Genomic DNA, 16,077 nt, shown 5'->3' with positions numbered 1-16,077 from the left:
CACCTACTGGAACCATCCTGTCCTGTTTTTTTAATATGTTTTAATATTGTCTGCTGTCTATGGGACATTAAGTAGTTATTTTCTTCATTCATTGATTGTAGATTTTTTTTGTTTCATCCTGCTTTTTTGTTTTATTTGGTTATGTCTGAGCAGGCATGCTGTGCATTCTTTGTTATTTGCTTATATATTTTTCACCTCTTTGTCCAAGGGCAGGGTCAGTCGCTCAGCTATGATGCAGCAGGGCAGGTCCAGCTGAAGGGAAGGGGCTGGAATAGGTTGTTTGTGGCACATAATGGGGCTGACAAGGTGAGCCTGTGGTCAGTACAGGGCAGGTTCCAGTAGTTCGTGTCTGTGCTGCTCAGGAGCACAATGTTCAGCACACAGTGCAGCTAGGCAGGAAGGAGGGGGAGGGGGAAGTTTTGATGTGTGGAGCTAGGTTGGGTATGGAAAAGAAGAGAGAGAGGAGAGAGAAACAGGAGCAAAAAAAAGTGCTGTGGGAGCTTGCCATTGGGGTGAAGAGACAAGAAACTGAGAAATGAAGAAAAACAGAAAGAAAAATAAATAAATAAAATTTAAAAAAATGTCCCCAGGGATCCCACTGGCATGGCTGCGCAGACCGAGGAAGTGGCTCGTGAGCCACGCAGTACAGCCTGGCTTGTAGGGGTGAAGATGATACACAGAGCCAGGAAGTCAGGAGACAGAAAAAGAATGTAAGTAGAAAGAGACAAGAAACCAAGAAATGAAGAAAGATAAAAAGGAAAAAGAAAGAGAAAAACAAAAAAAAAGAAAAAAAAGCCTCAGGGATCCCACCAAGCGTGGCCGTGCAGACAGGGAAGCAGTTCCCCAGCTGAGCAGAGCTTCATAGCCTGTCAAGAACAAGCAAAGATGGCACACAAAGTCAGGTGTTCCAGAGAAAGGAGGGGGAGGAGGTGAGAGGCGGGAAAAAACCAAAAGAGGCTGAAAAAAGCAACACCAGCAACAAAGAAATGGCAGTGAAGAAGCTGGCCTGTGTGGGCAGGGCGAACCTGCACAGCACAGAACTGAAATCTCCTGTGCCATGGTCACAGCTTGCTGGGAAGCAGCAGATCAGCCTGCCGGGACGCTGGGAATCGGCTCACTGGGAAGCAGCAAGTCAGCCCTCTGGGAAGCCAGGAATTGGCCCAATGAGAAGCAGCGAATCAGCCCACTGGGAAGCAGGGAATTGTCCTGCCAGGAAGCAGGGAATTGTCCTGCCAGGAAGCAGGGAATTGGCCCACTGGGAAGCTGTGGATCAGACAGCTAGGAAGCGGCAAAGGTCGAGCAGGGGGAAGCAGGGTGGGGGGCAGGAAAGCGTGTTTCGCTGGTTACCAGGTGCCCTGTCTCCTGCTGGGAGCTCCATGAATCTGCTTTCCCATACTCCCTGTATGCTGATCTCTGACAGGAGTCCAAGATGGTGGATCCATTCTGTGTTAGCTGATAGGGGACCTCTGCTTGTAACTCTTCTTGCTGTCTGTTCTGTCAGTCTCTTATTCCATTCAGTGCTCGGTTGAGTTCTTTATCTCTTCATTTGATGCTTAGGATTCCAGGATTGATGTTTGTGTCTGTTTTACTTAGTTTTTCAAGTCTTTGCTGTGGAGGGACAGCATGGTGCTTCTGTTAAGCACCATGTTGGCTCCACCTCAAAAAGTGGAAATTTTTAAAAATCAAAAACAAATAAAAGAATGTTGAGGACAAGTAACTAATATTGAAGTTAGGCAAAGAAGATCTAACATATAGATAATAGTAATCTCTGAAGAAGGAAACCAAAGGAATAGAACAAATATGAAAAATTATGAAGAAAATGTTATTGAAAAATATTGAAACTACATACTGTAAGAGAACACTGTATACTTGAGAATATTGACCCAGAATGACAACAACAACACATAGTCTAGTAAAATTATTGGACTTCAAAGAAAAAGAAAAAAAACCTTTTGGGCATCTTGGCCAAAAGAGTGAATGACTTATAAGGGAAAGAAAATTAGACTATCATCAGATATTTTTTAGCAATGCTTCATGCCACAAGAAATTATAGCAACATAGTTAAGATTCTTAAGAAAAATGAGTCAAGGGTTATTATATCTAACAAGACTGATTTTCTAACATAAAAGTCACAAGCTGTTACTGACGTACAAGAACTCAAAGAATATTATTTCCATGACCTTCCTGAGAAAATAAAGAACTAGCTTCAGACAACCAAAACTACTAGAGAGATATCAATATAAGAACTAATTGTTGTTAGATGTTGTGTTGGTTCTGACTCATAGCAACCCTATAGGACAGAGCAGAATTGCCCCATAGGTTTTTCAAGGAGTGGCTGGTAGATTTGAACTGCTGACATTTTGGTTAGCAGCCGAGCTCTTAACCACTATGCCACCAGGGCTCTGTAAGAACTAATGGTGAACATTAAATATTATTTGTAGAACTAAGACGAAATGAGGACTAAAGGGGAGAAAGTATCGTTTGTAATGGCTATATGTACTCACAATATAGATATAGAACAATTATAAAAAATGATGGACAATGGGGAGAGGAAATGCACAAAAATATTTAACTGTTTTCGTTTATCACATTGGGGGTGGTACTATTAGTATGGTTATTCTGAGGCTGTTGTGTGTAATTTGGGATGAAGAAAATGAGTAATTATGGGATATTGTCATTCTATCATCCCCTATGTACTTGTGAACCAGAATTCTGAATGAGGAAAAACTCAGATAAAGATGTAATATAGAAAATGTGAAGGAAAACCACTCTAGTCCTGGAATTGGAAATATCTGTATAAACTCATGAAGTATTTTATCCTTAAAATATGTATGTATTTCCTGGTTCTGTCCTTTGAAGAGGCCCCAATATGACTAATATGGTAGGAATCACTCAGATTATGTCTTTAAATATCATTCCTCACTACAAGGAACCAGAGCTTCTTGGAGAAATGGCTCATTTGTTGTCTAATTCAGAAAACACTCAAGATGAACCCATAGCAGATTGTCACATAGCACTAGCAACACAGAGTGTATTAGTTTTCCTTGGTTGCTATAACAAAGTGCCACAAACTGAGTGGTTTAAAACAGAAATTTATTCTCTCATAGAGTTGGAGGACAGAAGCCTAAAATTAGCAGGGCTGTGCTCTCTCTGAATGCTCTAGGAGAGAAATCCTCGCTACCTATTCTACCTTCTGGTGGTCCTAGATGTTCCTTGGTTTGTGGCAGCATTAACTCCAATCTCTGCCTTCATCATTACATGGCCGTCTTCATTTTGCATCTGTCTCTGCATCTGTGTCTCTTCTCCCTTTATAAGGACACAAGTCCTATTGGTTTAGCGTCCACCCTACTCCAGTATAACCTCATGTTAAGTAGTTATGTCTACAAAGACCCTATTTTCAAATAAGGTCACTTTAACATGGTGGGGGGAGTTAGGACTTCAATATATATTTTTTGGAGATAAAATTCAACTCATAACATGTATAAAAATGTAGAGTAAGGATTAGTTGACAGACAAACAGCAGAATATTTACAATCACCCATGCTCTTCTCCCCCTACAGGGACATATTTGGGCTGAGCACAGTGGACAAAAGTGGAAGATGCTCCAGGCAAGGACCCCATGATGTCTTCTTATAAGGAAGTTGTGAGGAGGCAGGCACCATCTAGTTGAGTATGTAACAATGGGAATGCCTCTAGTCAGGGAAATGGCCTTATTAGACCAGAGTTTAGTTGTTGTTGGGTGCTGTCAAGTCGATTCTGACTCCTAGCATCCCCATGTGACAGAGTAGAACTGACCCATAGGGTTTTCTAAGCTGTAGTCTTTATAGAAGCAGATCACCAGGTTTTTCTCTCAGGGAGCCACCGGGTGGGTCTGAACCGCCAACCTTTTAATTAGCAGCTGAGCACTTAACCATTGTGCCACCAGGGCTCCTTAGAGTTTAGCTAAAGGAGTTCTTATATCATTGGGGTTGGCATCTGCTAGAACAGTGCTTCTCAAACAAAATCACTTGGGGGTTTTGTTAACATACAGATTTTGATTCAGTAGGTCTGGGCTGGGGCCAAAAGTTTTGTATAGTAGAAAAGAGCTAGGATTTGTGCATTTTCTTTAAATTCATTCAGATGTGCCTAGCTAAGTTCTTGCTAAGTAACTCAAAGGAGGGAGATAATAATTCTCCAGTATGTTCAGATTTTGTTTTTCCTCACTGCTGTAACTAAAACCTAAAAATACGCGGTATTCTCTTAGAGGTTGGGCATGGGGAATGAGCAGGCTGGAAAGAGGAGACTTTGTTAAAATTGCTGCCTACAATAACTAGGAGGGCAGACAACTTTCCTCTTAAGCTTGTAGCACTAGTGGAATTACCTGGAAAGAGCTAGTTTGTGTGTGTGGCTGCTTTTTGCTGCTTTTAGCAAGGTATTTTAAGTCAAGTTTGAAGTCAGGGTGAGATGGAAATAAAATGTCCAGAAAATATGGGGCTTCACCAAATTGAAAAAGCCACTTGCTTATGTGATCTTTTTTTTTTTTTCCTGCAATTTTATTGTGCTTCAGGTGAAAGTTTACAGCTCAAGTTAATTTCTCATTGAAAAATTTAGACATCTGTTGTTTTGTGACATTGGTTGCAATCCCTACAATATGACAGTTCGTTCCCCTTTTCCACTCCGAATTCCCTGTGTCCATTTGTCCAGTTCCTGTCCCTCCCTGCCTTCTCCTCTTGGCTTTTGGTCAAGAGTTGCCCATTTTGTCTCGTATATTTGATTGAACTAAGAAGCACGTTCCTCATGCGTGTTATTTTTGGTTTAATCTTTCGTCTAATCTTTGTCTGAAAAGAGGACTTCGGAAATGGTTTCAGTTCTGGGTTAGCAGAGTGTCTGGGGCCATAGTCCCCGGGGTTCCTACAATCTCTGTAAGACCAGTAAGTCTGGTCTTTTTTCGTGAATTTGAATTCTGCTCTACATTTCTCTACCGTTCTGTCTGGGACTGTCTGTTTTGATCCCTGTCAGAGCAGTGGTTGGTAGTAGCCAGGCACCATCTAGTTCTTCTGGTCTCAGGCTGGTGGAGTATCTGGTACATGTGGTCTTTTAGTCCTTTGGGATAATGTTTTCCCTGTGTCTTTGGTTTTCTTCATTCCCCTTTGCTCTGGACTTGATGGGACCAATAGATGTATCTTGGGTGGCCGCCCACAAGCTTTTAAGACCCCAATCACTACTGACCAAAGTGGGATGTAGCATATTTTCTTTATGAACTGTTATGCCAGTTGACCTAGATGTCCCCCAAGACTATGGTCCCCAGCCCCCAGTCCCAGCTACTCAGTCCCTCAAGGTGTTAGGATGTGTCTAGGAAACTTCTATGCTTTTGCTTTGGTCCAGTTGTGCTGACTTCCCTGTATTGTGAGTTGTCCTTCCCTTCACCAAGGTTGACACTTGTCTACTATCTAGTGATTTCCCCTCCCCATCACTCCCCACCCTTGTAACCATCAAAGAATGTTTTTTTCTGTGTGCAAACCTTATCTTAGCTCTTATAATAGTGGTCTCATACAATATTTGTCCTTTTATGGCTTATTTCAGTCAGCATAAGGCTCTCCAGATTCATCCATGTTGTGAGATGTTTTGCAGATTCAGCATTGTTCTTTATCATTGCATAGTATTTCATTGTGTGTACGTACCAAATTTGTTTATCCATTCATCTGTTAATGGGCATTTAGGTTGTTTCCATCTTTTTGCTATTGTGAATAGTGTTGCAATGAACATGGGTGTGCATATGTCTATTCATGTGATGGCTCTTATTTCTCTAGGGTATATTCCTAGAAGTGGGATTGCTGGATCATATGGGAAAAATTTTTGGCTATGACATATCTGACAAGGGTCTAATCTCTAAAATCTACAAAATACTTCGACACCTCAATAACAAAAAGACAAATAATTCAATTAAAAAATGGGCAAAGGATATGAACAGACATTCACCAAAGAAGACATTCAGGCAGCCAACAGACGCATGAGGAAATGCTCGCAATCATTAGCCATCTGAGAGATGTAAATTAAAACTACAATGAGATACCATCTCACCCCGACAATACTGGCAATAATCAAAAAGCACAAATTAATAAATGTTGGAGAGGTTGCGGGGAGATTGGAACTTTTTTTTTTCCAAAGTGTTCTATAATCTGTGCTGTCTAGTACAATAACCACTAACTACATGTGGTTATAAGCATTTGAAATGTGGCTAGTATGACTGAGAAAGTACATTTTAAATTTTATTTAAATTAAAATTAAACTTAAATACTCACGTGCCTGGTGGCTACTGTATTGAATGGCACCGCTATGGAAACTTGGTTTTAGGCTTTGTTTGGGTGTGTCTATTTGGGTTTTGCCCTAATTCCTAGGGCATAGCCTTTAGTCTGGGAAGTAGTCCTTACTGTGGTCTTGCCTGCCGATGTTGGTATTCATCGAACTTCACAACCTGTCAGCAAGAGCCCTGATCTCTGACCTGCCCATCTTGGGTTCGTCAGCCGTGGCTATGTGAATCAGGAGAAGCCTCTATCCTGACCCACAGACTTGAGATGTTCCAGCCTCTACAACTGCATGAGCCATTTCCCTCATATAACCTCTCTCTATACATGTTTATACACTTTACTGGTTTTGTTTCTCTAGAGAACCTGGCCTAAGACAGTTGCCAATTTGGATGCCCTTTATTTCTTTTTCTTGCCTATTGCTATAGCTAGGACTTCCAGCACAACGTTGATTAAGAGTGGTGATAAAGGGCATGCTTGTCTGGTTCCCGTTCTCAAGGGGAATGCTTTCAGTTCTCTCTACATTTAGAGTGATCTTGGCTGTTGGTTTTGTATAAATGCCCTTTATTATGTCAAGGAATTTCCTTTCTATTCCTATTTTGCTGAGAGTTTTTGTCAGGAATGAGTTTTGGACTTTGTCAAATGCCTCTTCTGCACTGATCTGTAAGATTATGTGGTTCTTTTCTTTTGCTTTATTTATGTGGTGGACTATGATGATTGATTTTCTAATGTTGAACCATCCCTGCATACCTGGTATGAATCCTACTTGGTCATGATGTATTATTTTTTTGATATGTTGTTGGATTCTATTGGCTAGAATTTTGTTGAGAATTTTTGCGTGTATGTTAATGCGGGATATTGGTCTATAGTTTTTTTGTGGTGTCTTTGCCTGGCTTTGGTATCAGGGTTATGCTGGCTTCATAGAATGAGTTTGGAAGTATTCCTTCCTTTTCTATGCTCTGAAATAGCTTGAGTAGTATTGGTGTTAGCTCTTCTCTGAAAATTTGGAGGAATTCTCCAGTGAAGCTATCTGGGCCAGGGCTTTTTTGATGTTGTTGGGAGATTTTTTTTAAATACCTCTTCAATCTCTTCTTTTGTTATGGGTCTGTTTAGTTTTTCTACCTCAGTTTGTGTTAGTTTAGGTAGGTAGTGTGTTTCTAGAAATTTGTCTATTTCCTCTAGGTTTTCAAATTCGTTGGAGTACAATTTTTCATAGTACTCTGTTACGATCCTTTTTATTTCAGTTGGGTCTGTGTTTACGCAGTCTTAAGCAGCAGGAGAGAAGGCTTGGTTCCAATCATTTCTCACAGCTCATTAAGACTTTTTGTAACCATAAACAAACTAACAATAATAGAAAACAAAGATAAGCTTGCAGCAAAAATAAAATTAATAGAGTTCTCTTCTCACTAAGCCTCTTGTTTTAGATGGGTTCAAGGCTTCCTCCATTAAAACGAGAGCAATAAGGATAGGTTGAGCTATGAAAGCAAGGAAATACGACAGGTTTAAGAACTACACCTAGAAAGAACTTTCAGTGTGGTTACTGGCACATGAAAGTATCTGGAAGCAAACAGAGCATACTAAATATTCAATGGAATAGTATTGAAACAAAATAAAAAATGGACAAGCCTCGCCTACAAAATCACTCAGTTGGTCAAGTTCTAAAGCATCATCCATCCAAAGAGGGCATACTTTCCAACATACAGCTAACTTGTATCTGGAAAGCAAAGCTTGGGCCTACAGAATAAAATGGACAACGGAGATCTTCAGAGAGCAAGACCAGGGACTAACCAAAGAATTTATTCCACTACCAGGGCACTGTTGTTATTGTTAGGTGCCGTCAAGTTGATTTTGACTCACGGCGACCACATGCAACAGAGTAGAACTGCCCCATAGGGTTTTCTAGGCTGTAATCTTTACAGCAACAGGTTAGTATTCTACCACTGCTATGGACCAGTAACTACCATGTTTCTCATTCAGTACCTGGTTATCCTCTTCCTACTCCACTATTATATTTTATTGTGTTGTATGTGTGGGTATGGGGCAGATAACTTGTTTTGTGTTTTTTAGTGTACAAGTCTCCGGACCATGAAAAAGCCACATCACAACCTGATAGAGAGGACTGTGCATCACCAGATATCCTGGATTTTGAGCTGGATATAGAAACTGGATAGGAAATTGAAAGTTTTTCCTTAGTTGGGGAGAATAAAGGTGTTCTGCTGTGAGAAGGATACACACAGGTATTTTGGTAGTCAGAGGGAAGATTGTGGTAGAGACTGCCGATTGTCTGTCCAAATTCACTCATTCTTTCCTTCCATTCTTTTCTTCTTAAGCATAAGGCTTTCCAACTGGAAACTAAATTTCCAGTTTTACTGTTGCTTGGCATAGTCACGTGGCTAAATTCTTGCCAACAGAATGTGATCTGAATTGATGTGTGCAATCTCCACATTACTTGCTTAAAAGGAAATCCTTGTTTTGGTCGTCTTTTTTTTTTTCTCCTTCTCAATGCTGGAACATGCCATTTTTCACAGATTAAGATGATAAAAATCCCCAAGTTTGACATCCTTTGTAGACAAGGCTGTTGGAAAATGCACTTGTATATATTGCTGGTTGTCTTTGTTAGGTGCCATTGAGTCAATTCTCGATTCATAGCGAACCCATGTGACAGATTGGAACTATCCTATAGGCTTTTCAAGCTGTAATCTTTACTGAAGCAGATGGCGACGTCTTTCTCCTGCAGAGTCCCTGGGTGGGTTCCAACTACTAACCTTTTGGTTAGCAGCCAAGTGTTTAACCATTGCACCACCAGGAGAACTCCTTTATATTGCTGGCAGGAAGTCAAAATGGTACCATTCTTATAGAGTGCCATTTAGCAAAATCTATCAAAAATCGTAACTACATTTACCTTTGGATTCTCTTCTGGGAATGTATTCTTCCTGTACACATATAAAATGATGTGTGTACAAGGTTATTCATTGCAGAATTGATTGATCAGAAACAATTTATGTATCTAGCTACAGGGATTAAATAACCAATGGCATAACCTCACTATGCAATACTCTCCAGCTCTAAAAAATGAGGAAGCTCTCTGGACTTATATGGTAAGATCTCCAGGAAAAGTGAAAAAAGCAAGGGCAGAACAATGGCATACTGTGCTATCTTTTGTCAAAGCAAAAAGGGAAAGATAAAAATTTACATTTATTTACAGAAAGAAATACTATAAGAATACACAAGTAATGAATATAATTACATATAAAGGAAAGGTGACTATGTACTTTGTCATCCACATGGAACAGAATGGGTTTTAGAGTGAAAGGGAGTACTAATAATTGCTCCAGGACAACAGATGTAAAATAGCACCATCCTGAACAAACCGGGATGTATGATATATAAAAGGTATAGCTATATAAAAGGTACAGAGTGGTAGGGGGAATGAGAAAGGGTTTTTATTGTATTTTACAAATCCACATTTGTGCTCATTCCAAGAAAGGTGGTACAACAGAATGTGGAAATTGCCAAACAGTATCATTAATATCACACACAAGTAAAATTTTGCTGAAGATAATTAAAAAATGGCTGCAGCAGTACATCGACGGGGAACTGCCAGAAATTCAAGCTGGTTTCAGACAAGGACATGGAACAAGGGATATCATGGCTGATGTCAGATGGATCTTGGCTGAAAGCAGAGAATACCAGAATGACATTTACCTGTGTTTTATTGATTATGCAAAGGCATTCGACTATGTAGATCATAACAAATTATGGATAACGTTTCGAAGAATGGGAATTCCAGAACACTTAATTGTACTCATGGGGAACCTGTACATAAGACCAGGAGGCAGTAGTTCAAACACAACAAGGGGATACTGCGTGGTTTAAAATCAGAAAAGTTGTGTGTCAGGTCTGTATCCTTTCACTGCGCTTATTCAATCTGTAGGCTGAGCAAATAATCTGAGAAGCAAAGACGTCACCGTGAGGACTAAGATGCGCCTGACCCAAGCCGTGGTACTTTTCAATTGCCTTATAGGCATGCTTAAAGCTGGACAATGAAAAAGGAAGACTGAAGAAGGATTGATGCCTTTGCATTACGGTGTTGGCGAAGAATATTGAATATACCATGGACTTTCAGAAGAACAAATAAATCTGTCTCGGAAGAAGTACAACCAGAAAGCTCTTTAGAAGAGAGGATGGCAAGACTTGGTTCCATGTACTTCAGACATGTTATCAGGAGGGACCAGTCCCTGGAGAAGGACATCATGCTTGGTAAAGTAGAGGGTCAGTGACAAAGAGGAAGACCCTCAACGGGATGGACTGACAGAGGCTGCAATAATGGGCTCAAACATACCAGCGATTTTGAGGGTGGTGCAGTACTGGGCAGTGTTTCGTTCTCGTGTACGTAGTCGGTAGGAGTCGAACTGACTAGAGGGCGCCTAACAACAACAAAACTATCAGTCTGTGATGAATTGTAAATAAAAATAACTCGTTCTTTACCAGAAGTAGTTTAAGAAGCACTGCCTTAAAGAACGAGGAACAGTAAAACGCAGACATAAAAAGATACAGAACTTAGTGAGGCAGGCACTTGCTGAGTTGCACAAGCGACACATTCCTTTGGAGTTCATCAGCCAATCCGAAGTCGGAGAGAACCAGCCTGAGTCTGTGGGAGAGGCCTGGGCAGGTCCCTAACGTGAGGCGTGCAGTTTCCCGCCACTCAATTCTGAAGGTGAAGCTAGCGCACCCTCCCACACCCGTTCACTTCCGGCGCTCTGGCCAACTCACGCGCTGCTCTGTGGCATCTCGGGTTCCCTCTAGCTGCACTCTGGAGGACCACACTCAGTTTCTTTTTGGCGGCGGTAGGCCCCGCAGCCGCGGCTGAGCTGGAGGAAAGATGGCGGCAGCGGTGCGGCAGGATTTGGCCCAGCTCATGAATTCGAGCGGCTCTCATAAAGATCTGGCGGGCAAGTGAGTATTTCCCAGGGGCACGGTAGTAGAGGTGGGAAGGGAAGTCACAGTATTTGTTGTCCTTGGACTGATAGCGGCTCTTGGGTGTAAGGGTAGGAGCGGGCCTGTAGACCAAGGGGGCGGGCCTGAGGTCGGTTAGAGAGGCAAATGTTGGGAGCAGCAGAAAGCTGGAGGGGTCCTTGTGCTGGAGCCCTCGGGGCCGTAGTCCTGGGATGACTGTGAACTTATTCAGTTTTTGATAGCATCCTTACAGGCTCCTTAAAATCGTGGAATCCTGGTCTGCGGAACGACTGCTTCCAGGGCTTTCTCAGCCTCTTCTTTTCTCTGGCCGGCCTCTCACACCGAATTCTGTCTTCTCTTTGAGACTCCCCCTACTCTTTTTTTTAAATTGAGGGAAATTCATATTTTGGAACCTTGCTTAAGAATTTCCCGGGGACATGACTGGGTTGACTGGGGTTGAGGAGGTATGGCCGCTATCATGTCGCCCAGAATCACTCGAAATATCTGTGAGTTCTTGTGTTTTTGGTACTTTCTCTGCCACCATCTCTGAAGAAGAGGAGATATATTTCTGTCACATAGGCGGAGTGCCCTTGTAACGAGGGTCAGGATGTCTAGTGTAGTGATAACTGCAGGAATCTGGATTGTTAGAGTTTTGTCGGAATTTGTGTAGAAGGCTTTGGTTCACTCCAAGGTAGAATGCAAAACTTGTGACATGTGTTTGTCTCTCACTGCCCTAACTCGTAGTCAGTGCAGTGTTAGCTAGCGACTCTAGCTAGCTAAGTTGCTTTCTGAGAAGTCTTGGTATTTTCTGCAGGTACATATTCTTTTGTCCACTTTCCAGCAGGAATGAAGTGTCTTCCTATGTGGGCAAGAATGTCAGGATATTTATCTTCATAACAGCAGTTCTGCCAGATACATGCCTTATGAGAGAAACACTTTTGAAGTAGAGCAGTTGTTTTAGGGTTTATGCTAGGAGCTAGATAGCAAAGGATTCTATATTAGTGAATGATAGAGTAAGTTGGTTTTCTAAAATATTGATACTCTATGTTCCCAGTAATTAGCAAGATAACTAAAAAAGTAGTTTAATAAATAGTGGTTGAAACGAATAACTAGAAAGAGGGAGAGCTGATGTTTGAGCTTAGGTCTGTCTATTCTAGCAAGCTAATTTTTTTTTCAATGTCTTCATTTATATTTCTTTTTTTTAAAAAATTTTTATTGTACTTTAGATGAAGGTTTACAGAACAAACTAGGTTTTCATTAAACAATCTGTACACAAAGTGTTTTGTGACACTGGTTACCAACCCCACGATATTTCAACACTCTTTCCTTCTTGACCTTGGATTCCCTATTACTAGCTTTCCTGTCTCCTCCTGCCTTCTAGTCCTTGTCCCTGGGCTGGCGTGCCCCTTTAGTCTCGTTTTGTTTTATGGGCCTGTCTGATCTTTGGCTGAAGGGTGAACTTGAGGACTAGCAAGCTAATTTTTAATTCATCAGACTACACTCTGACTTAGAAATTCTTTCATATGATTGTGAATTAATACACCTCTCTCAGGTTGATATAAAAAGTTGGTTTTTGCAAATTTTATAGATTGCTTTTGTATATATTTTGCATTGTGTTTTAGTAGCTCATGTAAAGACACAGGTGGTGAATCATAGGATTTAGTACAAGGAAAATTTCTCTCCAACAGATTTAGGTAACTTACTGTTTTCCTTTCCCCCTTAGCTAACAGGTGAGTTGTGTGTTCATTGTCTTATCTTAGGGCTTACTGCCCGAATTAATGAATTTCAACACTTTTGACATTTTTGTCTATCTTTTTTTCTAACATTGTATTTTGAAACTTTTTAAACATACAGCATAGTGAAGAGAATTTTACAGCAAGTACTTGTATACCCACATAGATTTTTCCATTAACATTTTATTATACTTTTTCAGTATCTGTCCATCTTGCATTTGTATTTTTTATTGCATATTGCATCAAATTATCTATCATGGTAAAATGGCTGTGTCAGACCTCCTCATTCAACTTCAGGAGGAGGGGAGAGAATCAGCATCAGCCCAAAGCTGATTCCTATGAGGTGGAGGTCAAACATGCCTCCGTGTGCCAGCCTTTTGACACCAGCTGTCCCTCCCAAGGCATTCTCTACTTCTCTACTGGGTTCAGTAATTCATTGCAATGGCCACACAGAACTCAGACCATACTCACAATTATGGGGTTTATTAGGGAAGTAACAGGTTACAGATCAGGATCAACTTGGAGGTAACGGGAGCAACTCAGGATACAGTTCTTTGATTAGGACAGCTTCTTCTCGGAGTATTGCTCCAGCTGGGCCCTATTCGGCTTCTTTTCAGCTGTGCCCACAGGCAGGCCTCTGCTGCCTCCAGTGTTAAACAGCTCTGTCTCCTGGGTCTAGGAGGTTCTCAGCGTAGGAAACCTGGTTCCAAAGGACGCACTCTGCTCCCAGCTGTTCTTCTTGATGGTAGTGAGGTCCCCCTCAACCTCTAGGATTGGCTCTTTTTAATCCTAGTGGGATGGCAAAACTGACCATTCCCCTTGGTGGGTGACAGGCGCCTTTTTTGCATATCCCAGCGAGTCATTTTGTGGGAGTTATAAGACCATGGCCAGAAAGGCCATACAAAAAGAGAAACTCATTGCCCTGCAGAAGCATTTGAGTATTTTTTAAAAGGAAGTTATATGAGGTTGAACCGTATGAATATTAGGAGTTTTACATGGTTTGACCTAATAGAATATAGGAAACTTATTTGCCTAAGGTAATATGCTAGTGTTGCTTAGAAAAGTAGAATTCATAGATAAGATTAAGTATGGTTTATTCACCCTTTATTCCCCCTAAATTTTATTGTGGTAAAATATACATAACATAAAATTTGCAATTTTTAACATTTTTAAGTGTACAATTCGGTGGCATTAATTAAATGCACAATGTTTTTGTTTATTTACTTTTTGATCATTTTTAGCCATATTTTTCTAGAATTAACTTCCGTGACTTTTTTTTGTTCAGGTTTTTATTAAATAGGGTGGGAAGTTGAAGTTATATGCCATAATGTGTTTTCATAGTAGTGAATTTTGTCATTGCTGCAGCCTCAGATTCAGTTCTCTCTTGGTAGACTGTTTTAGTTGGTAGATAGAAGTTTTTTTTTTTTCCTTACAAATTACCTACTATTGCCTAGAGAGGCACACTTCATTTATAATTTATGGTAGCTACTAGGGAGCCATCGTGGCCCAGTGGTTAAGAGCCTGGCTGCTAACCAAAAGGTTGGCAGTTTGAATCCACCAGTTGCTCCTTGGAAACGCTATGGGATGGTTCTGCTCTGTCTTATAGGGTTGCCATGAGTTGGAGTCGACTCATTGGCAACGGGTTTGAGTTGGTTTTGGTTTGGTAGCTACTAGCAAATGACCGCTAATCCTCTTACTTTGAAACATGTGCAAACAGAGTCTCTACAGAGCACAGGCTGGTCATCTAGTGAATCCTGTGGAAAACCCCAGTCTGTAGGCTTAATTTAATCTCCCTGCTACCCTATCCTCCCAGATTGCTAAGGACAGGTAACCAAGATTAATTATTAGCCCTCTGCAAGCTCTGCACCTGAAGAAGGACAAGATAATATGAAAACCAGAATTCTTTACATAGCAATCCTCTTATGCAGGAAGCCCTAGCCATTTGGGAAGGAGAAATCTGTTACCTTTATTAAGTTTTAATAAATTGGAGCCAGTGAGGAATGGGAGTGGTGGTGGAGCTAGTGTTTTGAAACCAATATATTTCCACTGGGGAGAAGGTAGTAGCTGGAAATTAGCTCCTGTATGTCTTTTTTTCACTCTCTGCCATATACTTCTGAAAGTATCTGTACATAGGTGTCTTAGTCACCTAGTGCTACTCTAACAGGAATACCACAAGTAGATGGCTTTAACAAAGAGAAGTTTATTTGCTCACATTAAAGTAGGCTAAAAGTCCAAATTTAGGGCATCAGCTCCAGGGGAAGGCTTTTTCTCTTTGTCAGCCTTGTTCTCATCAGTGTTCGCCCAGACTAGGAGCTTATCTGTGCAGGGACCCTGGGTCCAAAGGACACGGTCTGCTCCTGGCACTGCTTTCTTGGCGGTATGAGGTCCCCCTGTCTCTCTGCTCACTTCTGTCTTTTATATCTCAAGACATTGCCTCAGGGCACAATCCAATCTTATAGACTGAGTCCTCCCTTACTAACACAACTGCCGCCCATCCTCCCTCATTAACATCATAGAGGCAGGATTTACAACATATAGGAAAATCATACAATACCAGGAATCATGGCCCAGCCAAATTGATGCACACATTTTTTTGGGGGACATAATTCAATCCATGACAGTAGGGAAGCTAGTAGATGTAGTATTCTCCAACCACTTTTCCTTTTCCACTTGAAATATTCTTACCTACGGAGAATTGCTAGGTGAAAAAAGAGTGTAAAGTTTTTAAAGGCTTGTGCGGTGCAGTAAATTACTTAATATGACTGGGTGGGAACTATGCAGTTGAGGTGCTTGTGATCCACCAAGGGGATTGGATAGCTGTCTAATAATGTAAATAAGGTGCACAGCACCCTCGTGGGGGTGGGACCATGCAAATGGGGTGTATGGAACCCTGACAAGGGGATTGGCCGGTTTTGCCATCCTGCTAGCCTTAAAATGAGCCATCCCAGAGGTGGGAAGAGAGGATCTCAATACCACCAAGAAAGAAGAGCCAGGAGTGCAGTGTGTCCTTTGAACCCGGGATCCCTACGCTGAGAACCTCCTAGATCCAGGAGGCAGAGAGAGGAGCTGTAACACAGAAGACAGTGAGAGATGGTGGTGCGAGA

General features: G+C 41.3%; 1 protein-coding gene across 2 annotated transcripts in view; it reads left to right on the top strand.

The window, feature by feature from the left end:
• Positions 1-11,018: 11,018 nt before the first annotated feature.
• The window catches only part of COPS4 (COP9 signalosome subunit 4), a 60,372-nt gene continuing 55,313 nt past the window's right edge, over positions 11,019-16,077 (top strand). For both annotated transcript variants that reach the window (XM_004383089.2, XM_004383088.1), the window contains exon 1: positions 11,019-11,240. In XM_004383089.2, coding sequence (XP_004383146.1) covers positions 11,167-11,240 — 74 coding nt within the window. In that variant the 5' untranslated portion in view covers positions 11,019-11,166. The remainder of the gene's footprint in view (positions 11,241-16,077) is intronic.

This window comes from Trichechus manatus, unplaced genomic scaffold (assembly GCF_000243295.1).
Source record: "Trichechus manatus latirostris isolate Lorelei unplaced genomic scaffold, TriManLat1.0 scaffold00105, whole genome shotgun sequence".
NCBI lineage: Eukaryota > Metazoa > Chordata > Mammalia > Sirenia > Trichechidae > Trichechus > Trichechus manatus.
This window is presented reverse-complemented; position numbering and strand designations above follow the sequence as displayed.